Raw genomic sequence first — 26885 nt, forward strand, 5'->3', positions numbered from 1 at the left:
CCAGTTATTTTGCTTTGGTAAGGACAGGCTTTGGCTGTGTGGGAGGGTCAGGGTGGGCAGTGGCCACCAACCTTCTGGTCTGGCAGCCCTGGGCCTTAGGCTGGAAGGTGGTCTCCTCTGGACATCCTGCAAGAAGGTGGGGGAGGCTGGAGTTGCCCTGGGTTGGGGGAAGGAAGAGGGAGCTGTGATCAGAAAGATAAGGGTGTTGGGTCAGATCCTTGGGGCCTCTGGGCTGTTGAGGGGACTTTGGCTTTGGTGGAATGAGCTGCGAAGGGACAGGATTAGAACATCTCTGTATGTATTGGCGGGTCTCCAGTGTGCTGGGACACATCTGAGACTCCAGAGTTCCGGCAGAAGGGGAGTGTGCTGCTTGTCTTCCCACACACCCCCCACTTCCCGACCCTGCCCTGGGCTAGCTGCAGCCCTTGCCTCAGTGACCCCCTGTTGCCAGCTGCCCCTGGCCATGGCCTGTGACAGAAAGAGGCTCTTTTGCACATGGTTTTGAAGAGGAGAAACCCTTCCTTCCTCCTTTTCCCCCTTGCTCAGTGTGACACTGTCCCGTCCCCCTGTGTATCCTCAAGCTCTCGTCTGGGCACGGAGGAAAGCCGTCTGAGTTACTTCTCATTAAGGGGTGGGTGACAATCAGACTGTGTAAATGGAGGCTTCCAGCAATGCTGGATTAAACGTTGCTGCATTAAATCGCTGTGTCATTTGACAGAGAAAACGAGGCTTGGAGAGGGGGACACGACCCAGCCACTGGCTGGATGGTTAGACTGGGACTCCGGACTTCCACCCAACAACCCCTCCGGAATCTTCCCAGGGCGCTTCCACTTTCAAAGCTACTTTTTGGTCTTGCTTTTGTTTAAACCAGGGGTCTGCACACTTTTCCCTTAAAGGGCCGATTAAGGAGTGCTCTGGGCTTTGCAGAACAGTCTCTGTTGAGACCACTCCCCTCACTGTTGCAACACTAGAAAGCCACGGGCAGCACACGAATGAGGAAACGTGGCTGTGTTCCAACGAAACTATTCGTGGGCACTTACGTTTGAAGTTCATACAATCGTCACATGTCACGAAATAGTCTCCCTTTGATGTTTTTTTTCCAACCATTTACAACTGCAAACACCATTCTTAGCTTGCAGGCTTCACAGAAACTGGTGGGGACTGTAGTTTGCCGCCCCCGATGTAACGAAGCCACAGATGTCAGTAATGGTGGGATTTCACACTGGGTGGAGGTCTTGCAAGCCCCCCCCCCAACGTGCATTTATCCAGCACCCACCTATGAAGACCGTCCTTGGGCTAAATGCCCCTCTTTGTGCAACCCTAGGGGCCAAAAGTCACAACTGAGCCCTGCCATTTGCTGGGCTGTTAATTTTTTTATGGAGCCCATGAAAAGGTCAGTCCCAGGTGAGGCACTGCAGAGGTGAGACGAGTGGAGGGGAGGTGCTGACTCTCTTTCACCCCTGCTGTCTCCTGCCTGCTGCCTCCCAGTCCCCCCTTCACCCTTCATGTTCGTAAACTGTCTCTTTATGAATTTTAATTCTCCGAGGAGATCCAGAGGCAAGAAAGAGTATGCCCATTGCAAAGATGAAGGAATGGGGGCTCAGAGAAGGTGAGACACCTGTCCAAGCTCACACAGCCTGAAGGGGAGAAGAAGAACTCAACCAGGTCTTCTGACTCCAGAGCCCAGGGGCATTAGCCTGCAGGGTCCCCTGCCTCCCCTCCCCCAAGAAAGGAGGATGGGGAGGAGGGGGAGAGCCAGGAGCCGGATGAAGAGGAGGGACCACGGCAATTCAAGACCTGAGGAGCTGCCAAGGGAGTGTTCATTCAGTTTTGCGCCTTTCTCCCCCACCATCTAAATGTCTATTTGAGGCTGTCTGGGGGAAAGGACTGATTGCTCAATGTCTTGCTGAGCGGTGGCAGACTTGGCCTGGAATCTGGGCTGTGATTCCTGATCTTGTACTGCCCACCTGCCCCTGACCCCACCCACCCCTGCCCACATCCCCAGGGATGGTCCCAGAGGGGAAGAGGAGCCTCCCTTGGGAGCTGCCACGGGAGCCAGCTCCGAGGCAGTGCTTTCCACTTCTGCTTTTCCAGCTGCCGGCAGGCAATCATTGGCCAAGGGGCCATCCAGCGACCCAGAGCCCTAGCTCCAGGCTGAGGCTGAGGCTGTCCTGAACTATCAATGTTGGTAAACAGCCCTGCAGGTCACTTATTAAACTCCCTGATGTAGTTTTTCCAAGAACCCAACAACTGGACTCTGTGTTCCCTCTGGGCAGAGACAGGCCACCTGGGGTCCAGCCTAGAGGACACTCTTGTTCCTGGAGCCAGTGTCCAGGTCTGGGCAGCAGCAAAGTGGTATCTGGTGCCAACCACGAGATGGTCCTGGGGGGACATGCTTAGGGTCTCTACATCCCCAGGCCCCTTTGTGACTAGCAGGCACAGAGCCCTCCAGTGGCAGAGGAGAGAAGGCAGACAAGAGAGTTCTGCTCCTTGGTTAGATGTTCAGGCTGTATCTATGTTCAGACAAGTGGCCACAAGAATCGGAGCCCACCCTCTGAAAAACCGTCCTGGCTGCAGTGTGGGGGGTGGACTGGGGCGGCGGTGAGCGTAGCCAGAAAGACAGGTGTCGAGCGGTACAGGTGAGAGGTGATGACGGCAGCGGTGGGGAGAGGAAGAATGTTGCACCATCCTTTCCTGAAACTCCAGGCATCTACTGTGTGTCAGCAGGATGGATAGCATCTGACAAGGGACGGATCTGGTGGGAGGAAGGGGGTGGTCAGAGAGGCATCGCCAAGGAACGGTAAATGCGGAGACCATAAAGCAGCAAGGAGTTTGACACGCCGAAGAAAGCACAAGCAGGCCAGTGCAACCAGGGTGTAGAGGGTGAGGGCGGAAGAGGAAGTACAGGGCTCTAGATTTGATGCTAAGAGTGATGACAGATCATCAAAGGCTTTCTTAAAAATGCTTTAATTCATTAATATTTTAAAATATATCTCTGAAACTTAAAAAAAATCAATAAAACCCTTGTCTACAATATCATTATCACATCTAGTTAAAAAAAAAAAAAAGAAAAAAGAAAAAACCAACCAGTAATTTCTTACCATCATTCAAGGTCCTGTCAGTGTTCAATTTCCAAACGCTCACAAAGAGGGTGTTTCTTTTATGCTTAAAAAAAAAACCAGGATCTGGGGATGCCCAGGTGGCTCAGTCAGTTGAGTGCCTGCTTTTGGCTCAGGTTGTGATCCCAGGGTCCTGGGATGGAGTCCCGAATTGGGCTCCCTGCTCCTAGAGGAGCCTGCTTCTCCCTCTGTCTGCCACTCCCCCTACTTGTGCTCTCTCTCTTTCTCTCTCTGACAAAGAAATAAAATCTTAAAAAAAAAAATCAGGATCTAAATGAAGTCTACATCTTGTGATTAAGTACATCCTTCATGTCTCTTTTAACCCTAAGCTCCCATCCCCCGTGTTTTTTGCCTTAAAAACTTAAAAATCAACTTTATTGAGATAAAATTATTCCAGGAATGCAAGGTTGGTTCAACACTTGAAAATCAATCAATGTAATCATATTTATAGAATCAACAGAAAATCGGGGCACCTGGGTGGCTCAGTTGGTTAAGCGACTGCCTTCGTGCGGCTCAGGTCATGATCTCAGGGTCCTGGGATCGAGTCCCACATCGGGCTCTCTGCTCAGCAGGGAGCCTGCTTCCTCCTCTCTCTCTCTGCCTGCCTCTCTGCTTACTTGCGATTTCTGTCAAATAAATAAATAAAATCTTTAAAAAACTAATAAAATAAATAAATAAATAAAATCTAAAAAAATAGAATAAATGGAAAAACATATATGATTATCTCAATAGAAGCAGAAAAAGCACTTGACAAAATTCAGCCCCTACTCATGATAAAAACTCTCAATAAACTAAAAGTGAGCTTCTTCATCTGATGAAAAATGTCTACATAAAACCTGCGCTAATATCACAGTTATCAGTAAAAGACTAAATGAATGCCTTCCCCTAAGATCATGAATAACACAAGAATACCCACCGTCACCATTTTTATTCAACACTTACTGGGGGTTCTCAGCATTGCAATAAGGCAAGAATAAGAGGCAAAAAGATAATACAGATGAACGTAAGATTCCCTCTGTTCACAGACAATGGTATTGTCTACACGGAAAAGCTTAAGGGGTTTACAAATATCTACTAGCATGAATCCATGACATTAGCAAGGTTGCAGAATATAAGGCAAATATACGAAAATCAGTTGTATTTCCATATATGAGCAACAAATGACAGAAAATGAAATTTAAAATTTAATGTACAATAGTATCACAACACTTAAAATACTTAGAAATAAGTCTAATGAAAGATAAGCAAGAACTATACACTGGAAACAAAAAAACATGGCTCAGACATTTGAACCAAGATGAAGCCTTTGGCACGCCCATTGAAATTGAGGACTTTTATATCCACCAAAGATGCACCAGTCTCCCAGGTTTTCCTCTTCTCTGAGTAGAAGATTTGGGCATTTCCTGAGAACAGGCCTCCACCTGTCAAGTCTTCTAGGCTGGCCAGTCAAATATCCATCTCAAAGCTGAGTTCTGGAGTAGCCATATTTGTGACTCCAAGAAGCTCTATCTCTTCCAGCATGAAAAGTGACCTTGTTCACACTGATGCTACAGACCCCAGGCCTTTCCCATAATCACCACATACTTTCCCAAATGGAGGATGTCCAGCCCCACCTAGTTTATTAGGAACATGTCATCCCCTGCAGGAAACAAAAAACTCCAGCTTTTCTAGCTCGTGTCCTGCTAGTCTATCTCCTTAAAAGATTCTTACCTGAGATTTCACATCAAATGAAGAATCCATTTTGTGACACTCAAGGGCATATATTTCAACACCACCTGAGAGATACACCTTTGGTTTAAAACAAAAATTGAATTCATCACAAATGAAGATCATCTCAAGACATAATCTCCTATAGATTGACCTGACTGGGTTTCTCTCTCATTGCTCATGTAAATAGCAACTAATACTTTTCAATGAACAGTTCGAAGTCTTCTTATATGCTGGAAAATTTAAGAAGGTATAAATAACTAGAGAGGTATACCATGATCATGGATTGAAAAACTCAATATTGTTAAGGTGTCCACTCCCCACCCCCAAGCTGATCTATGGTCATTGCAATCCCCAATCAAAATCCCAGCAGGCTTTTGATATCAACTGGCAAACTGTGCCTACTGTTTACATGGAAGTGCAAAAGCCCCAGGACAGCCACAATAATTTTGAAACAGTACAAAATTGGAAGATACGCACTATTTGACTTGAAAGCTTACTATAAAGCTGTAGTAATCAAGACAGCATAGTATTGGCATAAGGATAAATAAATAAATAGGTCAGTGGAACAGAAGGGGGAGTCCAGAAACACATTCACATTTACAGGGTCAATTAATTTTCAACAGATGTGCCAATGGGATTCAATGGAGAAAGGAAAGTCTTCGACTAATGTCGTTGGAACAACCGGGAACTGATAGGGGAAAAAGGAACCACCAAAGGGCTTAAGAAGGGAGTGACTTGCTCTGAGTTTTTAAGAACTCTCTGCACTTGTGTAAAGAAAGGATGGGGGAGGGGCGTAGGGAGGGGCGGGAAACTGGAGAAACAGAGAAATGATTAAGGAGGCTGTAACAATGGTCGAGTAAGAGAAGACAGGACAATGTGGGGTAGGTGGAGACGGAAAGGAAAGGAAGGGGCAGACTCTGGATACATGTAGAAGATACGAACATCCCAGACTCCAGTGCCTCAGTTTCTCCACCTGCTTTGGCCTACGTGCTGCTATGCTTTAAGAGGCACCACCCAAGGTCACTTACTTACTAGGAGGTATGTGGGCTCCTTGAGCAGCCCTGACCTGGGTGTGGGTGAAAGGCAAAGGCCACGGTGTGGCTCGGGCCCAGGTGGGGGATCCCCTCTGGCCACGCCCCAGTGCTGGACCCAGGACCTGCTCTGCAGGGAAAGGGCTGGGTCAGGGTGTGGATGGAGGGCTGCAGGTGGAAAGTGGCTCATCGGGGAGCCAGCCAATCCATTCTGGTCTTCATCTCTGCCTCTCATACCCCTCTGGTGCCCAGTGGGCAGGACCTGTACTGGGAAGTTGGGCCCTTTTTACTTTCAGAAGAGCTGTGATACCACTGTCCCTAATGTCACCAGCGCCTGTGCATCAGAAAGGGACAGTCCCCTGGACTGGAGTCATTTCTGCAACACAGAGTAAAGGTCCCCACAGCCTGTGACCCTGGGACTGAGACCCTGGTGCCTCTACCAGTTCAGCTCAAGCCTGAGCTAAAACAGAGGGCTGGGCCAGAGCTTCAGACTCTGGGCAATCACACTCTGCCACTAACGTGCTGTGTGACCTTGGGGAAGACACACCCTCTCTCTGTGCTGCAGGTTCCCATCTGTAAAATGGGGATAACGGTCACAGTGATTTCATATAGGGTAGTTGTGAAGAGTAAGTGAAGGCAGGGAGATGAAACAGTGCTTGGTGAGAACCACAAGGGTGTAGTTGTGTCCCAGATCGACACAGATGACCTTACTTCCTCTCCCACCCCCCCTGCCTCCCACCCATCCATCCTAGACTGGCAGGGGCTCATTCCTCACCCCACCATCTTTCTAAGGTCTGGGTCACGGGGCTTCTCTCTGGGGCCACCACTGGCTTTAGGGACTTCGGGGGAGGGCCAGGCCTCACTGCCTCAGTTTCCCTCCCCACTCCCTCTATAATAACTCCAAGGAGGTGGCCCCCCCAAGCACCCACACTCCCCCCAACTTTCTCAAAGGGCATCTCAAAGACCCAGCACAGAGTCATAGGATGGAGACAGAGAGGACTGTGGAAATGCTCCCCCTCCTCCCCGCCTCCGCTGGGGAAGGAAGCTGCCCAAGGCTGCAGGACCCGCAGCAGGTGTGCGTTTTTGGCTCTTCCACACTTGCTTCCTGCTAGTGTAGAAGGCCAGCGGCTCAGGGAGGGGCTAAGGGGGCCAGCTGCCGCCCTCCTCCCGGCCCCACCCAGCCCATAAGGGGCTCCTTGCCATCTCAGCCACTTCTCAAGTTTGGGTGCCTGAGGCAGGGGGCGCCTGCCTGCTCTTTCGCTCAATTGTGGTTGCAGTGATGGGGGCTTTGGGGCCTCTAAACCAGGCTCGCCAACGTCTGACACACAGAACCTTCTCAAGGCCAGGCTGGGGTAGCAGCTCCCGGTTTCTCTTTGCAAGCAAGAAACTTCACTTCTGTAAACCTCAATTGTGAACCCGGCTGTCCAATGGCTTAGCAGTCGCCCAGTCTTCTATTCACTGTTTACTGGGTGCCCCAGGGAGTTTGGCCAGCTGCCAGCCTCTGCCAGCCTCTGGGGAGACCGCCAAGAAGCAGCCCCTGACGGAGGGATGAAACCCTGACCTTCCAGTGCGCTCCCCCCCACCCCCCAGGCTCCCGCTCATGGGGGCTACTGTGGGGGGAAGGGAGGGCTTTCGAGGTCTGCAGAAGGCCACCATGGGATAAGAGTGGACACGAAACTCACCGCACCTAAGGGACTTTAAAAAAAAATTTTTTTTTTTAAGATTTTGTTTATGTATTTGACAGAGAGAGAGACACAGGGAGAGCAGGAACACAAGCAGGGGAAGAGGGAGAGGGAGAAGCAGGCTTCCCGCCGCCAAGCACACAAGCCCGACGTGGGGCTCAATTCCAGGACCCTGGGATCACGACCTGAGGTAAAGGCAGCCGCTTAACGACTGAAGCACCCAGGTGCCCCCATCTAAGGGACTTTAATTCCCACTCCCACCGCGGAGCGGTGGCAAGTGTCTGGCAGGACGGCCGAGCTCACCCGCCAGCTGCGCGCGGTCCAGCCACCGCCGCGTCCGGAGGAGGCGTCTGCCCGGGGGGCCTGGGCGAGCGGACCCGGGCCGAGCACCGCCCGAGCGTCCTCCGGAGCACCTGTGGCCCCGAGAGGGCGGGAGGGGGAGGGGCGGGCCAGGAGGGAGCGAGCGACCGGGCCCCGCCCACACCCGCAGGTGGCCGCGGACGCCGAGCGGCTCCGGGTCCGGGCCGGACCCGGGGGCGGGGCCTGTCGCACGCGCTCTCCCACGTGTCCCCGGTCCCCCGCCCTGCCCCCGGCCCGGTGTTTATAATCTGGGATTCGCGACGCAACCGGCCCTGCTCCGCCGCCTGCCACCGCCGCCCGAGCCACGGTAAGGAGCCCCCGGCCGGAGACTCCCGCTCCCACCCCGCCGCCTAGGAGACACCCCGCCGCGGGTCCCAGCGACAGCGAGCCGAGGAGGCCGAGGGGACGGCGCTCCTGGCGCCCGCGCGGGCGAGAGCAGAGGGCGGCGCCGAGTGGCCGCGCGTCGCGGGCTGGCACCGGACGGGAGGGAAGGAGGCCGACGCCCCGGGCTTCTGCGGCTCAGACGCCGGGCGGCCGGATTCCTGGGGCCCTCGGGGGTGGGACCGGGGCGCGTGTCCGGGGACTCCGAGGGCGGCCGGTCGGGTTATTTGTCCCCTTTGCGGGCCGGGGTCCTTTCTGGAGTCTCCGTCTCTAATCCAGCTTCCTTTCTGCGGGAGCCCCCCAGATGGAGACCTTGGAGTCCGGAGGGTGTGGGGGGTCCCCACTCTCTCGCCCCCTCTCTGCCCCCCCCCCGCGCGATCTCTGTCTCCGCCTCTGTGCGCGCGAACCCGGAGTTCCAGCCCCACCTGGGCCCCCTGTCCCGGGGCTTGGGCGTATCGCCCCTCCCACAGCCCCGAGCCTCGGGTTACTCCAGGCAGCTGGGCTCCGGGACCGAGGCTGCGAGGCGCTGGAGTCGTGGGTGTGACTGCGCTCCCTCCCCGGCAGGGGTGCGCAGTCTCTGGCTCCGAAAGGGATCATTGATCTCCGCCGGGTGGGGAGGGTGGCGGCGCCGGGTCGCGGTGCCCGGTTTCTGGCCGGCGCTGGGCTCGGGGCTGTGGGAGGGGCCGCTTCGCAGGAAACGTCCGCCGTCCGGGTTGCTGTTGTCTCTGGCATCTGGGGCGGCTGCGCCCCGCCAGGGAGGGAGAGTCCTTGTGAAATAGAGGAAACTCCTCTCCCAGCCCGCCGGGGCTCCTCCTGAGGAGGTCCCGTGACCCGGCCGCCTCAGTGTTCCTTTCTGCGCAGTGGGGGCGTCTCCTCCAGAGCATCGCTGTCTGGCTGCACATCGCAGGCAGGAACAAACCTGTCCTTTCCGCGGGGATGGATCAAATAGACCCTGGGCTTTGATCCTTCCTTCCCAGACCACGGCTGGTGACAGAGCAGATTCTGGAGCCAGTAGACCCAAGCCACAAAGGCAGGCACCAAAGGGGAGTCTTGGGTCAGCTGCCAGCTGCCTGAGCCTCAGTTTCAGCATCTGTCGGAGCTGGCACAGGCTCAGGGCTCAGGAAACAGAGACTGTGGGGCAGTCTCTGTAGACATACTGAGAACGGTGCATGCATCCATTTACTCATTAACGGTCTCCCCTTGTGCCATAATTGGGGGACATGGGACAGGAGACAAGCTCTCTGCCCTCCTACTGAATGTTCCGGTGGGGAGGAAGACCAGGGAGACGGAAAGAGCCACAAAGGGATGGGAACTTTGGAGATGGATGGACCCCAGGGTGGCTTCATTCTAAACTCCCTTCCCTCTTCCATCTGCCTCTCAGAGCCCAGGCAGGGGAGCCCAGGGGCGGGATGGGGACCTGTCCCAGCTGGAGCCACCTGTGCACTGCTCTGAGAAGCAGAACGCTCTGCTCAGTGCAAGTTGACAAGGCTGCCCTCGGAGCACCTGGAGCCTGGGCCAGGCACCCGGTGGGGCAGAGGAGGGAGGCCCCCACTATGAATAATCAGGTCCCCAGAGTCCTCACATGCACCCCACCCACTGCTGGCCTGCTGGGGGGGGGGTTGTGGCCAGGTGGCCGTGCTGGTAGCCGTTTCCCCTGGTTTAGGGCCCCAGGAACCTGACTCACAGAGGGGAGCCAGGCCCAGACTCACCTGCTGCGCAAGCACTTTCCCATGCCCCGTTTCATCTTAGCTCCATGGGTCCTGGGAAGCCAGCCAGGCCAGCCAGCTGCCTTCACCAGAGCATAAAGCCCCTGAAGTGAGTGCCTTGCCCGTGGGCACCCTTGTGGAAAGAGAGAAACCAGCTCACGGTCTGAGGCTCTGAGCTCTGCTGTAGCACTGTAGGCAGGGTTGACCTACCAGGCCCCAGCGTGTTCTGTCGGGTGGCAGGCGCCCTCCCCAGACTTGTAGAATCAACAAATAAATGAATGCACTCTCCTCTCCTCCATGGGCTCCAAATGCTCTTGTGTGTCTCTTACCAGAATCTAGTGAGATCTTCTTAGGCTCCCTACCACGCGTCTCAGGGGCTTTTCACCAGAACCAGAGACTCAGCCTCCCCAACCCAGGCAGACCCTTTGAATGGGTGGGAGACCTTTGCTGGAGTTCCACTGTCCTCGAGGGAGCCAGTGTTCCTGATTTGATTCTCAGGCCCCAGGAATCCATGGCTGAGAGCCAGCTCAGTGTCTAGCCTAGGGCAAGCCCCTTGCCTCAGCTTTCTCATCTGTCAATTGGGAAGAAAATCCTTCCAGTCTTACCAAGGATGTGCGCAAGAGCTGAGCAGCCGCATGTCAAGCCTAAGGGCAGGCTGAGACCCGGCAGCGGCACCTCCTGGTCAGAGTGTGGAATTACAGCCTAGCTCTTCAGACACAAAAGGGGGCCCCAAAGGGACAGGGGCAGCAGCCCTAGAATGAGAAACCCCAAAGTCCGAGAGAATTCTTCTGGCCTCGGTGGAGCTAGGGTTTTAAGAAAATGTAACGAACCAAGCTCAGCTGAGTCAGAATGCCAGGGAGGGGTTCTGGAAGAATGTTTGCCAGCCTATAGGTCTGACACACAGAAATATACTGACTGGTGATGGCTCATTGAGGGTTTTGTTTTCTGGAAGATGACAGTGAGGGGGAGGCGATCTGTGGTCCCTTAGAGTCCCAAGTGTATAGGGCACGGGGCAGCAACGGACAGGCGGTCTGCAGTCAGCCCTGGGTTCTGTCCCAGCCCTGCCATCTGCTACTGTGTGGCCCCGGGAAGTTGCTTTACCTTTTCTGAGCCCCATGTGGTAGTAATAGTCTCCTCCTCGAGTGTGGCACTGAACACAGTATCTCTCTTGTCCTTGCTCCTGCTTTGACATTTTAGAGCACAAGGGAACAGGGCGAGGGCCACGGCTGGCCTAACACCGTCGCCAGCAGGTGGCAGGGCGGCTCTGGCTGGGGCCACGGAGAATGTCTCCTGCCTTTGCAACTCGGGCCCGGCTGGCGGGCATCTCGGGACGAGGCCACCTTCTTCCTTCCTCCCACGTGTCCCTCTTCTGGTGAAGGATGTCGGGGGTGACATGGGGCTGCGTGCATTCTTCCACTGTGCTCGGTCCCCAGGGCCAAGGTCCCTGGTGCCCATGCACGCACCCAGCCTGGCAAGCAGGCAGGCTCACTAGTGTCTCGATGAGGGCACCCCTAGAATTCCAGGCTTTCAGGGGATTTCCCTAGCCTTCTCTTTCGAGGCAAGGAACTGACCTCTAGACCACGGCATCCAAAGCGTCGTTCTGAGTACCAGCCGCATGTCAGGCATGGTCTGTGAGATGGTCCCTGTCCCTGTGGAGCTCACAGCTGTGGGGGTGGGGGGTGCGGTCAGACCCCCACCTGACGTGGGCTAGGATGGGCCATGGACCAGGGCTCACAGGCAGAGCGGGGCAGGCATAGGCGGTCTGTCTCTCCCCATGGGGTTTCCTCTCCCTCACTCCAGTGCCCACCCTCTTGGCTCCAGATGCCTCTAGGAGACTGCAGGGCAGGGACTTCTATTTTTTTTTTTTTTAAGATTTATTTATTGATTTGAGAAAGAGAGAGAAGAGAGTCAGAGGGAGAGGGAGAGAGACTCTCAAGCAGACTTCTCACTGAGCATGGAACCCCGTGTAGGGCTCAATCCCACGACCCTGAGATCCTGACCTGAGCCGAAATCAAGAACCGGCCACTTAACCAGCAGAGCCACTCAGGTGTCCCCCAAAATGTCTTTTAAAGCTATTATGAGAAATAGCCTGTTCCTTACATTTTGCCTTTTCTGAAGGTCTACATTTGTGTGTGGCATTCTTTATTTTTTTTTTAAGATTTTTATTTATTTATTTGACACACAGAGAAAGATCACAAGCAGGCAGAGAGGCAGGCAGAGAGAGAGGGGGAAGCAGGCTCCCTGCTGAGCAGAGAGCCCGATGCAGGGCTCAATCCCAGGACCCTGAGACCATGACCTGAGCTGAAGGCAGAGGCTTAACCCACTGAGCCACCCAGGTGTCCCTGTGTATGGCATTCTTAAACATTTATCCACAGTAAATTGAAGTATTGCTAGGTTACATACACGAGTGACCTTCCCTATCTCTACTTCATACATTTGAAGTTAATATCACAGATTAAAAGGAAAAACAAAACAAAAAAAAATAGCTAACACTCTTTTGTTCATTTTGCTGCTAATAAGAAAAATAAAGGTGATTAGACTCTAAGAACAGGGTGAATCTTGGACCGCCATCCTCTCTCCCTGTCTTGAACCCACCCCAGACATGCCAGGGTGTCTGAGCCCCCTGTAGCTTCCCAGACCACATGTGCCCCCGCGGTTCCCCTCTCTGGCCCTTGTACCGTCCAGCAGGGGTTCGCGGGGCCCAGCCACTCTGGGTTCGAGTCCTGGTTCTGCCACAGGACCCGCCAAGCAAGGCCTCAGCCCGGTTCCTTAACCTGAGCCTCAGTTTCCCTGTCTCTAAAACAGAGATGACTCGAAGGGAAGGGCTCAGCCCGTGATGGATAGGTTCCTTGTGTCGATCTTGGTGACGGTTTTGCGTTAAATCCGAGATTCTCAGTAAATGCAATTTCTTGTATTGGTAATTCCTGAGTGGAGCTGTTTGGAAGACATGCAGCAGGATACACCCCCCTACCCCCACCCCCACCCCCAGCACCGTGGCACAAGCACTCGGGGCTGGGAGCGCCAGTACCTTCCAGGGCCAGGAGGCTGGGCGGGTGGCTCCTGGGCCTCCCCACATCTCCCCGATCAGCAGGGCTGCTCCAGGGGAATCCGGCAGCAGGAGAGGCCAGGTTCAAGGCCTCTGGCTTCCCCTGGACTGCTGCGCCAGGCAGCTGAACAGTTTTCGCTTTTGCAGAGTGGTTCACGGAGCTGTGAAGTCAGATTCCAGAAGCCGGGAACCCACATCTCCAATCCAAGGTGCTTTCTGGGTCCTTCCTGCCTCCCTTCCCATTCCCTCCCTCCCTCCCTCCATTTCTGGTGGCCTGTTACCTGGCTGCAGTTGCCATGGGCACCATTTCCTGGCTCCAGGTCAGGGTCTGCTGAGTCACCTGCAAACAGGTGGCTGGGGTCAGGGCCTGGCAGGTGGTCAGATGCCCACTGGAGGCAAAAGTCGTAAACATGCATCAGAAACAGCACCCGCCCCCAACCTCACTGTTCCCTTCTGTGTCCAAAGGGCTGCAGGGTGTGTGAGCCCTGGAGCCGGCAGGTGGGTGGGCCAGTGAGTTGTGTCTGCACAGGGGACGTGTGTTCTAGTCACGTTGGGTTCTGTCCAGGCTCTGCTGCACAGGGCTGAATGACAGGGACAGCACCTCTGGGGACCTCCAGGCACAGGGGAGCCTGCATCTTTGCGATTGTCATGGTGGGGTACCCCTTCTGGGCTCCATGGGTCTGTAGAGGGGTATCCACGGCTTTTCCCAAGAGTATCTAATGAGGACCTTGCCCTTGGTCAGGCTCCAGGGTCAACGCCGTCATGACACAGGCATCCCCCCTGTAATGCAGGAGGCTGGGCCATGTCCAGGGACGCTGGGACCAGACGGGCTCTTTCCACATCTGGTCCCGCTGCCTGCTGACCATCTGATGTCAAGCTCATGACTCCACCTCTGTGACCCTCGATTTCCTCTTTAGCAAAAGGGCACAGTAATGGCATCTGCTCTCAGGGCCCTGGGGAGAGTGCCTGGGGATGTAGGGCGAGCCCCAACACAGCCCAAGGGTTTGGGGAGAGGCTTCTGGAAGAAGGAACAGCAGCTGCAAAAGCAAGAAGACAGCAGCCCCTGATGCCTTGGGGTAGCTGAGGAGATAGATAGGGCGGGACACTCCTGTCCCTGCTGCAGAGGGACAGGTCTGTGATCTACACCTCCAGGAAGGCCCTCCCTCTGCCCATCTCCTTCCTTCAGTGGGGCTCGGTGTCTGCATCTGTGTCCCGGAGCAGCAGATCCCTCAGGAGCTCGGGGTCTCTTGTTTTCCCTCCCAGAGGTGCTCGCCTTTGAAAAGAGTCTAAAATCCCAGGGCAGGAGGGTTCACTGGGGCCCCCGTTTGGAGGAAGCGTGGAGGCAGGAGCTCTGCGCCCCAGCATCCCGTTCTGCCTGCAGCTGGGAGGCAGCACTGCATGCTGGGAAGGGCCCTGGCACATGCTCTGGTCACGTTGGCTGCTCACCTGTCTGAGCCCCAGTCTCTGTCTCCCCAGTCTCTGTCTCCCCAGGGGCTGTGACAGCTGCCACTCCATGGGGTCATGGTGGGGGTGCAGGGCGAGCTCCGGGAGGCCCTCAGAGCCACACCTAGCGCTTTCCGAGTGACCCCACCCATGTCTCCCAAGCATCATGGCCTGGTCCCAACAGCTCAGCCTCACGTACTTTCTCTAGCTGGTGGGGGAGTGGCTCCAAGATGTACTTCCCCCCATCCCCCAGAGGCCCCCCCATCCCATCAGCCCCAAGCTGCTGTCAGTATTCCCCAGACCTTGCCTGTGTGTGACTGTGCATGCAGTGGGAGGGTCAGTTCCCCAAGGGTAGCGTGGAGAAGGTGAGGCTTTGGGAAGGAACAGCCCCTGGGCTGGCCTTGATGATAGGTGAACATCTTTTTCCCAACCCCCCAGCGAGAGCTGGGGATGCTGGAGGGTGCTGGAGGACGAGGCTGCCCAAGGCCAAGGGTCGCGGGGGAGCTGTTTGCAGGGGCTGACGGGTCCGGACGGGTTGGCTCTGCGTCACTGTCCTTCTTCAACCCCTCCCCCCCAGACAAGATGTCCAGCAAAGGCTCCGTGGTTCTGGCCTACAGTGGTGGCCTGGACACCTCCTGCATTCTCGTGTGGCTGAGGGAACAAGGCTATGACGTCATCGCCTACCTGGTAAGGAGGTGCTCAGTGTGTCTTTCTCCTTAGTTGTCCTGCTCCCCATCACTCGCCTGACCCCTCCCTAAGCCTGCCCTGAACTGTAGGCACGTACTTGTGGTTCTCCCTCCCTTTCTTCCTCCATAAAACGGACATCCATGGTGTCCCCCAGGTCTGGGATGCCCCGCAGAGCACGGGGGAGGCCAGCTCTCTGTGGGCAACCAGAGTGGGGAACAGCAGGAAAGAGCTTGGCGGTGTGACTTGGCCAGCCTGCTTGCAAGGGACCATGGGCCTGCTGAAGGCCATGGAAAGCACACTCTCCCCATTTCCAGAAGTCCCTTGTCAGCCCCAGTAATTCTGCCAAGTTTATAGAACCCTGCAGTGGCTGAACTGGCAGTGCCCTTGAAGACCACCTAGTTCTAGGGCTAGACAGGTCCCAGGCAGGTAATAGGTTATGTGTGATGCCACTCCCCTGTGCTGGGTCCAGCAGGCGCCCCTGGTCAAGCTGGCTCTGTTTCTAATTAACTAGACTGGAGGTAGCTTCTGAATCCTCCATGTACTCAGGACCCCTGAGTGCAAATTCTTAAAGTCTAACACACACCAATTTAAGCAAAATCAATGAAATGGGGGAAAAAAGAAAAGAGTTTTTGGCTCGCGTGACAGAAATCTGGGCTTTGACAGCTTCAGGCAAGGCTGGATCCAGGTGCATATCCAGATCTGTCTCCACCTCTATTGGGCTTCATTCTTGGCCTCTCCACAGGGCAGGCAAGGCTCCCGTCATTGTAGCCTTGCTCTCCCAGGGAAAGGAGAGCCTCCTGCAGAGGCCCTGATGGGAGAGCCCAGGGATATTTTCACTGCCCGAGCTGCTGCCCACCACACATTGATTTCCATGGCTGTGTCATGAAGGGTTCTGATTGTGTGGGCTTGGATCCTGGGCCTGTCCCAACAGTGAGCAGGAGACATGATTTGTTCCCCTCCCTTCTTATGGCAAGAGGGCTTAGAAGAGAGGTTTCTGTTCCCAGAGGAAGGGAAGATGGTGCTCTCCAGAGACAAAAATTCAGCTATTGCCAGGAATGATTGGTTTGCAGTTAAAGTCAATATCACCTAACAGTGCCCAATCCCCTTGTCCCTTGGGTCAGGGAGAGTGAGGCCCAGGAGGGGAAGTGCCTTGCTCCCAGCCCCCTGGCCAGTGAGAGTCACCGCTTTGGGAGCACGGGAGGACCCCGGGGTGTGTTGGTCTTGCTGATGGCAGCACAGTGGGGCGGTCCGGAAGCCCAGCTACTGCGAAACAGATTTACAAGCTGAGTGACCTCAGAAAGCACATGCACCTGAGTTCTGGAAAGATTCCAGAGTCTGGCAAACAGAATGCAGGGTTGAAACCTGGGCAGCAGGCCAGAGCACAGCCAGCAGAAACCATGCTGGTGTCTGGAGAGGGGACTGTCACAAAAGTTGGAGTCCAACAGCAGGGACGGCCTCCCACCTGCCCGCATGCCTTGGGATGGTCAAGCCACTATGCTCGGGGGCAGAAGTCCCCCGGGGGTTACGTACTTTCTGACACAGTGACCTTGGTACTGGCTTTGGGGGAGTTTTCAGGATGAGATATATGGACTTAAGGGAAGCCTGAGACCTTTAAGGCAGTGACAGCAAGTTCTGGGCCCTGAAGCATAGTGTGCAGGGCCAGGGCCACCTAGCACTCCAACCCACGGGAACTCCTTCCCAGCATGTCCAGAGAGGAACAAGTGTCACCTCCCAGAAGCAGTCCAGCTTCTCCGGACCCTGCTCTGTGCCTTTCTCCTTCTTACTGTGACCTTGGCCCCTCGAGTGGAAAGTACCTCCTTTTGAGGGGTGCTATAGACAGTACTTGACCAGGGCGGCTGCAGTTCTCCCCCCACTCTTTTTTATGCCGCTGGGCTGATGACGCCTCTCTGCTTCTGCTTCTCAGGCCAACATCGGCCAGAAGGAAGACTTTGAAGAAGCCAGGAAGAAGGCACTGAAGCTCGGGGCCAAAAAGGTACCAAGTGGAGGCAGGATTCAGGGTTGGGAGTGGGGTTCTGACATGTGGGGGCAGCAGTGGCAATGCTGTCCCAGAGTTCCTTGTTGTCCGCATCCCTTCCCGTTGGTCCTCTTGCTTCCAAGAGTATGAGATCGATTCCTTCTGTTTTCAGGCATGTGGGCGCCATCATCTCCCTGCCTTCCCTAGTCACTGTTCTCTGCCCCACCACCTCCTTGTCCCACCTGCTCACCTATTTCCTTTTCCACATCCATCCATCCACCTGCCCATCCCTGTTATCCCTCATCCACTCACTCAACCATCCACCCACCCAACCGTCATCCATCCATACATCCATGCATCCATCCATCTGCACATCCATCCAACCGTACATCCATCCATCCATCCAACCATCAGCTGTCCATCCGTTCATCTATCACCCATTCTTTCATCCGTCCTTCATCTACCTACCTGCCCATTCCTCTTTTATCTCTGTCCATCCTTCCATCCATTCTGCAGAATCAGAAAGTTCTAGTTGAGTTCAGTGCATTGACTGAGCATCTAATCATGGGGCGGACAGGCCCTCTGCTGGGTGCAGAGCCCAGATGGTGAACAGAGCCAACATGGTTCATCATATAGGCTCACGTATAAAGTCTGAGCTGCTCCCATGGGGATGTCCCTGGCACCCTCGCAGGGGACTTAACAGGGGTGGTGTGAAAGGCCATCAGCCCACCTGCTTGGCCAGAACTGGTTCCCTCTGTAGGGCACTTCTGTGGGGTTCTTGGAACCTGAAAAGAAGACTGGCACATAGTAGGAGCTCAATTAGTACCTTAGAATGAATGAATGAGTCCCGCATCCCATCACTGGCCATGCGCCTAACACTGGATATCCCTCCTTGGTTGAGAGTCCCCTGAGTCTCAGAGAGAAGAGTTGTCTGAGCAGGAGCCCAGAAAGTGCAGGAAGGACGCGTGAGTGTTGAAAATAAGCTGGGCTTTCGCATGAGCTGGGCTTTCGTGTAAAGATTTGGCCTTCGTACATTACCCTAGATCAGTAATCCTTAACCTTGTGCCCTCAGGGGCTCCCATATACTTTCTTTTTTTTTTTTTTAAAGATTTTATTTGTTTGTTTGACAGAGAGAGAAAGATCAATCACAAGTAGGCAGAGAGGCAGGCAGAGAGAGAGGGGGAAGCAAGCTCCCCACTGAGCACAGAGCCCAATGCAGGGCTCGATCCCAGGACCCTGAGACCATGACCTGAGCTGAAGGCAGAGGCTTTAACCCACTGAGCCACCCAGGTGCCCCAATATTAACCCATTTTAAAAAGAATAATATTAAACACCTTATAGGTTAATGTAAGTGACATTTTTACCTCAGAAAAGTAACTATTTCCAAAACAAGAGTTTTTGATAAAAGTAGCATTGTATTACATTTTCATAAACCCTTTAATGTCTGGTTTCACAGAAGACAGGTGGATTCCCGTAGCCCTGTCGCCATTCATTTTGTGATGTGTTGTTTTGATTTGCGTCAGGAAAAAATATGGCCTCATGAATGTAACACTGGAAGAGAGAGGAGTATTTTATTTTTTTAAAGATTTTTCAAGAGAGGGAGCACGGGTGTGTGAGTAGTGGGGAGGGGAAGAGGGAGAGGGAGAGAGAGAATCCCAAGTAGACTCCTCGCTGAGCACAGAGCCCAATGTGGGGCTTGATCCCAGGACCCTGATCTCATGACCTGAGTCGAAACCGAAAGTCAGACACTCAACCGACTGAGCCACTCAGACACCCCAAGAGATGAATATTTTAAAATCCTTTTCAGAGAGTTGGGTATATCCTTGGATACCACATCAAAAGTCAACAAGGGGTAGTTTCTTAAAGATCAGTGCAACACGGAAACTGAAACTCCACAATGAACTTTTCATGCATTAAAATCTACTGGTCCATCTTGGCCAGCAGATGGACTTTTTTCACCATGCGAGTTGGTGCGACATCATGCATTGGTCCTTTAGAAAACTACTATCTTGTTGAGTTAGGCAGCTCTCCCAAATGTCAGTATGTTTCATAATAAAATATCAAAATATCACATTTGTCAGTCTCACCACTACTCAGAAATATGAGGAAGCTGTCAGATACAAGTTGCCCATAATTCTAATTTTAACTGGAAAGCCCGAATTTTATCATTGGCAACAAATACTCAGTTTTCTTCATTTTTGTGAAACTGTTGGCCAGACGCTCAAGTCTGAAAGACCATAATTTGTCTATCATTTTTTCCAGTAAAAACAATGTTCTATGAAAAAAAAAAAAGTGGCTAGTTGAGCTTGTAACTCGCTTTGGAATGCAACAGAAGTGTTTTGTGTGTATTTCACCTTCTGTGCTCGGGATTCGACAAAAGTCATTTTTTACGGCTTCAAGACAGATCTCAAGTGAAATCTTCACTGTGGAGGGGCGACCTTGGGAAAGCAGCGACCGTGTCTCCGCCCTGATTTGTGTTTTGAGTGGCCATCGTTGCTTTTGCAAATTCAGGGTGAATGTCAACCTGGTGAAAAAGGCAAATAACACCTTAGGATCACTCTAAAAAGTCTTTTTTTTTTTTTTAAGATTTTATTTATTTATTTGACAGAGATCACAAGCAGGCAGAGAGGCAGGCAGAAAGAGAGGAGGAAGCAGGCTCCCCACTGAGCAGAGAGCCCCATGCGGGGCTCAATCCCAGGACCCTGGGATCATGACCTGAGCTGAAGGCAGAGGCTTTAACCCACTGAGCCACCCAGGCGCCCTAAAAAGTCTTTTTGCTCCATCTCCCTGAAAGGGTCTTGAGACGTCCAAGGTCTACGTTTTGAGAGCCATTCCTCTAGATTAGGGCTTCTCGACCTTGGCTCTGTTGGTGTGTGTGGCTGTCCTGAGCGACATGGGATGTTTAGTAGTGTCCTGGCCTTCACCCATGAGACACCAGAAACCCTTTCCCCCAGCCCATCTGCTATGACAACCAAAAATATCTCCAGATGGTTTCTGGGGAACACTTCCCCTGGGGGATAGAATCATCCCTGGCTTAGAGCTTTTGTGGATAACTCTCTACTCTGGACTGCTCTAGGTCTTAGGTGACGACAGGTTCCACCTGGGGCCCAGAATGCTGTGCTGGGAGGGACTTAAGAATCACATCCAGGGGCACCTGGGTGGCTCAGTTGTTAAGTGCCTGCCTTTGGCTCAGGTCATGATCCCAGGGTTGTGGGATGGAGCCTGGCATTGAGCTCCCTGCTCAATGGGAAGCCTGCTTCTCCCTCTCCCACTCCCCGTGCTTGTATCCCTCTCATTGTCTGTATCTCTCTGCCTGTCAAATAAAAAAAAAGAACCGTATCCAGTTTCAGCTAGGTGGAAATCAGGATTGATTAGTGATGTCTGCAATGAGTGCAAGAAGGAAGTAATAGCACTATATGCTAGGATTGATTGGTGATGTCTACTACAGATACTGAAGGAATAATGGAGGTACCTCTTGCCAGGCATTAGGGAGGCCCCTGGGGCTCTGTCTTCTGGCTGGGCTCCATCCTTGCCAAGCCTCCCTCCCATGGGCTGCTCTCCCCGCAGGTGTTCATCGAGGACGTCAGCAAGGAGTTTGTGGAGGAGTTCATCTGGCCCGCCATCCAGTCCAGTGCACTGTACGAGGACCGCTACCTCCTGGGCACCTCGCTCGCCAGGCCCTGCATCGCCCGCAAACAAGTGGAGATCGCCCAGCGGGAGGGAGCCAAGTATGTGTCTCACGGCGCCACAGGAAAGGTGAGGCAGCGGACGCGGGGGAGGAGGGGCAGGGTGAACCTGCCAACGGGATTCAGGCAGCCAGAGTGGTCAATGGTCCTTGAGCAGTCGCACGCTTTGCCCACCACCCCCACCACCCCCCACACGCCCGAGAGGCAGGCATGTGGTGACAGACGGCCGGCAGGGTCTGAGCAGGAGGACCAGGATCCGTAGGGGCGGGTATTGGTAGTGGAAGTGGCTGTGAGCTGTGGGTTCCGTGGGCGGGCTCTGCCAACAGTGGGAGCGGTGTGCAGACTCCACATGGAGGCTCAGGGACGTCCCCCGCCCGCCCAGATCACACAGCACAGGTTGCCGCACGATGGTAGTGGAAAAGGTCGGAAACCCGCGTTAGCAAAGAGGGGGTGATCCCAGCTGTGTGGCCCTTGGGGAGGCCCTTCCCTTCCCTCAGCCTCGGATTCTTCATTTGCAAAACAGGGGTGGGTTGGGGAGGGGCAGGGGGCATCCTGGTCTTCATTTGCACTGAGGGCTCTGCCCCTGCACCGCACCCTGGGCGGCTCCAGCCACGAAACGGATCGTCTCTCTGGGTTCTGGGGCCTGGGTGTGGGCAGGGCCGCACTCCCGCTGAGGGGGCTAGGAAGGCGTCATTCCGGGCCTCTCTGGACTTCCATAGCGATGGCTGCGCCCTTGTAGACACAACACTGATGTTCTCCAGGCACATGACTGTCTTCTCCCCGTGCATTGTCTCTCCTCCGCCCTGCAGGCATGTGTGGTTCTGTGTCCAAATTCCTCCCTTTTTATAAGAACCCCAGTCATATGGGGATTAGCGCCCACCCTAGTGACCTCAACCTAACTCCGTCACCTCTATAAAGACCTTATTTCCAAATAAGGCCACATCCTTAGGTACTGGTAGCTGAGGCTTCAACTTCTCTTCTGAGGGGGGACACAACCCACCTGTGGTGCACCCCCGACTTCCAGGCCCCACGTGGACAGTGCAGACTGAGACAGAGCCCTGTGGGACCCCAGGCAGGAGAGCCCTTAGCGCCCTATCCCACAGGGGGCCGTGCTCCAGAAACAAGAGTCCAACGTTGGCAACTCTTGGGCAATGTTACTCTGAAGATTGTAGTCTTGGGCTCTCAACATCACTGGCACCAAGCCAATAGCCCAGTCCAGGACTCGGCTCCCTAACAACCCCACCATCAGTAGACTGCACGCCTCCCAGTGACGGAGAGCTCACTACATTACCGGCACCCTCGTGCTAACCTGACCCAGGCTCTGGCTCATTGGGATTTAAAGACACTTGCAGCCTCAATTAGGACCAAGGACATGTGACTGGAGGGTAGCCTTGCAAACCAGGGTGACACCAGTTCATGTCTCTGAGAGCTCATGTGTTCATTCATTCGTTGGGCCGTAGGTCAGCAAGATTCTGCTGGGCCTCTAGAAAGGGCTGGACATGAGCTGGGTCTGGCAATGGTGTGGAACTCTTGGGCTCCTCCTGCCCTCAGGGAGAGGAGAGGGGATGCGTGATAAGGCGGCTGCAGGAGCAGCAGGCAGGGGAAGGAGGGCTGATTACAGACATTGGCCCTCCAGGATGAGACGGGTGTGCCCGGCAGAGGGATCCGTCTGTGCAAAGGCTTGGAGCCAGGACCCTTGAACTACGGCCTCCCTGGGAGCATGGAACCAGAGCCAGCTCCATCAGGGCTGGCTTCATGTTGAGGGCCTACAATTTGGAGCACAGGGGGGCCCCAGGCCAGATGGGGGGCCCCCGGTGACTTCCCCAGTGGTGTGTTTGGGATTGTTCTGGACTCAAATGGTGGGCTTCTAGGGAAGAAGGGAACTGGCAGGTTTCTCACCCAGACCCATGGCCCTAGTGCCCACCAACAGCCTAGTCGTGAGCACCTTTGGAGAAGGAGGCCAGAGCCAGGCTCTTTGGACAGGGATGTGCGTGTCGCCTTCCACTGGAGAGCTGTAGGGCAGGGTGGAGGGGAACCCAGTGGTCCAGGACTCAGGGCTTAGGGCCCATGCAGTTGTGTTCAGATCGTGGGTCCCCTGCTTTTGGGCTGTGTGACTTCACCCACCACGAGTCTTCATTTCCTTTGAAATGGGAGGAAAGTGGAACTAGCTCTTGGAGCAGTTTGGGAGCAATGAGCAAGATAATTGCAAAAGTGCTCGGCACAGGGCCGGCGTGCAGGAACTTCTCAGTTCATTCCGGACTGGAGGGGACTGCCCCACTCGTCTGAGGGTCAGATCTGTCCTGGGGGCTCCTGCGGACAGAGGAAGGTCAGTGAAAACAGACGTGAGTGCGGAATAAAGAAGCTTCCCAGCCATGTCCTTTGCCCATATTGAAATGGGTTGAGCAGTGAGCTCCCTGTTCCTGGAGATGTTTAAGCGGAGGCCGGATCAGGATTCTGGAAGGGCTTGTGGCCGGAAAGAGTCCCTCCAGTGCTAGCCCCAGGTCTGAGAATGGATGGCATTCAGGGCTGGTGGAGTGAATGTGTGCACGTGGCGGGTCTGGCCCTGGTTTGGGAGAGTCAGGGGTCTTGGGAGGCACACACCCCTACCCTAGCCTCCCCAAAGCTGCCAGTAGCCACCTGCTGCTGTGTGCGCTTCTCAGTTTGACCACAGGAGGGCACCAGAGGCTTGGCTTTGAGGCCTTGGGTTACTGACTGGAGAAAAGCAGCTGGAAAGGCCACCACCCCCCAGGATCCTAGGGTCTTACCTGGGTCTGCAGGACTCGGGTTCTGAAAAGAACACCCCCTCCAGACGTTCTTTGGCCTCCAAGACTAGAGGTTGGAAGGCCATGGGAGGGGAGTGCTACCCTGGATCTCTATCTCCCCTGGGATTATTGGGCAAGACATACTGCTGTGCCTTAGTCTCCCCTGTTTACAGAAACGGGGAAAGCCACCCCCGCAAAGTCTCTGGAGACAATTTCCTAGAACTGAGGGGTGTGAATAGGGAGAACCAGGCAGGCCCGGGGTGGCGTCCAGAGAAATGCCAAGTTTGTGGCAGGAAGGTAGCGGGGAGAGGAGCCGGTGGCCTGCCGTGGCTTATGGCCTGGTGTCTGGGGGCCAGCGTCTGGAGCAAGTGTGGGTGGCTTGTGGCCCGGGTGGAGGAACTGAGGCCAGGGGGTGAGGCCGGCAAGCCCAGAGAGATACCAGAGGACCCTTGGCGGTTTTTGGCGAGGGGGTCACAGTGCAGAGAAAGCTGGAGCATTAGCAGATGGCAGGGGCTCCCCCCACAGGTGGAGAAGATTCTGGCGCGGCCAGTTCTGAGGCTGTGGCCTTGTGGAAACTCAGCCCCTAACCTCTCCCAGCTCCTGAGTCGCTGATGGAGGAAGCCAGGGCCTCGGGAGCCCCTGTCCAACCTCCCAGAAGTCGCTTTCACATGTGTGTTCATTCACTCCCCGAGGATTTATCCAGCACTGGCCCTCCTCCATGCATGGGCTCTGGGAGGCACCCAGGAACTTAGGAGCCCTAACCCAGCAGGGAGCTGAACACCGGGGGAACAAGAGTTAGCCAGTGACACCAAGGGGGAAGGGCACCCCAGGCCATAGGAACAGCCCTTGCAAAGGCCTGGAGGTGGGAGGCAGCGTCCCTCCCAGGGCCCAGCCAGACAGCACCTGCTACAGAGCTCAAGCTGGGGTTCACCCGACACGCCCCACCCTGTTCCCTCCCTCGTGGAGAGCCTCACAGAAGCTGGGGTAGCCCTTCCAGGGCCTCCTCCCCCCAGTTTGGGAAGAAGGGCCTGGAAATATGAGCCACACTTGGGCAGGGGTACGGGGAGCAGTTTTGTAAAAGGCGCCATCTGTATGGTTAGGCCAGGAACAGATGGGCGGGCCCCCCACCCCCACCCCCAACCCCTCCAGTCCCTGTGGGCACTGCACCCACACTTGCATACGCCTGCACGTGTATCAGCACGTGGACACACATGGTGTGGAGGGTGCCCTACCCCGCTCTCCTGCCCCGGGGGAGCAGCCAGGAGCTGCCCTGGCGCACAGGGTCCTGGGGCTCAGTGGGCGGTGGGAACTGGACCCACCTTCGCTCTTCATCTGGGACAGAGTTTGAACCAAGGGAGGCTGTTTGGCGTCTGGGAGGGTCTCTGACTCTGGAACAGATGGGTGTCCCCATGTGGGTCTGAATGGGCAGACAGCCGCCCAGCAGGCCTGTCCAGGGAAGCACAAGCTGCCATTGTACTAGGGGAACATGAAGCCGTGGGGGGAGAAATCACCAGGAGATGCAGCACCCTGTGCTTTCCAATCTGACATGGATCTGCCTTTTGTTATAGCTGCCATTGCTAGAGGAACTGGGCTGGCCATGGGGTCCTTGGGCACATGTCCCTGGCTGTGCCTCAGTTTCCCCACCTGTAAGGCAGGGATAATAATAGAACCTACTTCTGGGGGACTGCTCAGCTGTAAGGACTCAATGAGTTTAAGTCTGGAGCTCAGACCGGTCACCTGAAGGTGAGGTCTTAGGACAGAAATGTCTGTTGGCTGTGTGACCCCAGGCAGGTGACATCACTCCTCTGAGCCTCACTCTTGTCATCGGCAAGCCGGGGTGAGTACCCCACTGGCCCCACGTGGCTCTATCCCCAGTGACAGCGAGCGCCTCGTGGGTGCTCACGCCAGGGCTGGGTCGGCAGGCAAGTGGGGTGGCGGGTTTGGCGCAGCTCCACCCCCTCACCCCCCGAGAGGCACAGGATGGTGGGGTTGGGGGACAGCCTCAGTCCCCGGGCTCCTGGCTCCTCCGCCGAGAGGGGCTGAGATCTGCGTTTCCATGCCGCCTGACAAGGCTCTGGAAAATAACATGTCATTCCCGCCGCCGCCTCGCTGGGCCCGTGCAGTTTTCACAGTAGGCGAAAGGTCCCTCTGTTATTTCCACAGCTTAAGTCCCCCCTCCGGGTGCCGAGCTGATGGGAAGCAGGCAGGACGCTGGCAGCCCTCGCGTCTGCGCGCCAGGGAGGGGGTCACACGAGGCTTCCTTCTACAGCGGAGGACGTGGGCGCAGAGAGGCTGGGCAGCCCTTGGGGGTGGGGGCTGAGGGCCCTTGAACTAGTCCCTTCTGCTGGGACCTCCGCTTCCCAGAGCAGAGCTGAGGATAAAGGGCCCTCAGTGGTCCCCTGGTTCCACCCAGTCCCCGCCAAGTGGCAGCGATTGTAGATGGGGAAACTGAGGCTCGCCGAGGCAACAGGCTTCCCAGTTTTATGGATATGAGGAGTGCAAGCACCGCGGAGTCCGAGCCCCAGACTCCGTCTCTGGATTGGGGTGGATGAGGCCAGGCGGGGAGGAAAACTTGAGGAAGAGGCCAAGGTGTGGGCAGCTGGGGGTTGCCTGGGGAAGGACCGGGATCTCAGTGGGACCAGACCCCCAGCCTCAGGCACACGCACGCCCCCTGAAGTGTGTGCATACACGATGGTACGTGTGGGTGCTTTGCCATATCCCCAAACGCCTGCGTCCCCGTCCTGCCCACACGCCCCCGCATACACATGCCCTCCCGCTGTACACACACACGTCACACAGCACGACATGCGCAGAAGTCGCGGCAGTCACCGCCGGGCGCATGAGCCGGGCCCACGAGCATCCTGTCCCGCACACCCGAGCGCCCGGGGAGCCCTGTGTTCCCGTCCTGACTCTGCCTGGAGGTCAGGAGCTGGGCTTTCCCCTCTAAGACCAACTGTCATTTTTCAAAAAGTAGTACGCACCGTGGAGGGTTTCGACGTCGGAGGTGAGAGCCATGCAGTGGGCCTGCCCTGAGCAGCACCCCCGGTCAGTGGTCAGCAGTCGTGAGGGGCAGCTCCTGCCTCCTGGACCCCCAGACCCTCGCCCCCGCCCCTGTGCTATGGCTCCTGACCACCCCCTGCTCCGTGTTCCAGGGAAATGACCAGGTCCGGTTTGAGCTCAGCTGCTACTCACTGGCCCCTCAGATTAAGGTAAGATGCTGCCCTCCCCTTGGGGTGGGTTCTGGGAGCTAAGGTCCCTGCGTGGGGGGAGGACCGGGTATGGAGTTCGGGAGTTTCC

At 55.3% G+C, this 26885-nt stretch overlaps 1 protein-coding gene across 1 annotated transcript in view; it reads left to right on the forward strand.

Annotated features, from left to right (window-relative positions):
• Window positions 1-8120: 8120 nt before the first annotated feature.
• The window catches only part of ASS1 (argininosuccinate synthase 1), a 52116-nt gene continuing 33351 nt past the window's right edge, over window positions 8121-26885 (forward strand). The window contains exons 1-6 of the mRNA XM_032866091.1: window positions 8121-8209; window positions 13183-13244; window positions 15056-15165; window positions 17090-17158; window positions 20708-20896; window positions 26741-26797. Coding sequence (XP_032721982.1) covers window positions 15061-15165; window positions 17090-17158; window positions 20708-20896; window positions 26741-26797 — 420 coding nt within the window. The 5' untranslated portion in view covers window positions 8121-8209; window positions 13183-13244; window positions 15056-15060. The remainder of the gene's footprint in view (window positions 8210-13182; window positions 13245-15055; window positions 15166-17089; window positions 17159-20707; window positions 20897-26740; window positions 26798-26885) is intronic.

Source organism: Lontra canadensis, unplaced genomic scaffold (assembly GCF_010015895.1).
Source record: "Lontra canadensis isolate GAN:19392208 unplaced genomic scaffold, GSC_riverotter_1.0 scaffold30, whole genome shotgun sequence".
NCBI classification, from domain to species: domain Eukaryota; kingdom Metazoa; phylum Chordata; class Mammalia; order Carnivora; family Mustelidae; genus Lontra; species Lontra canadensis.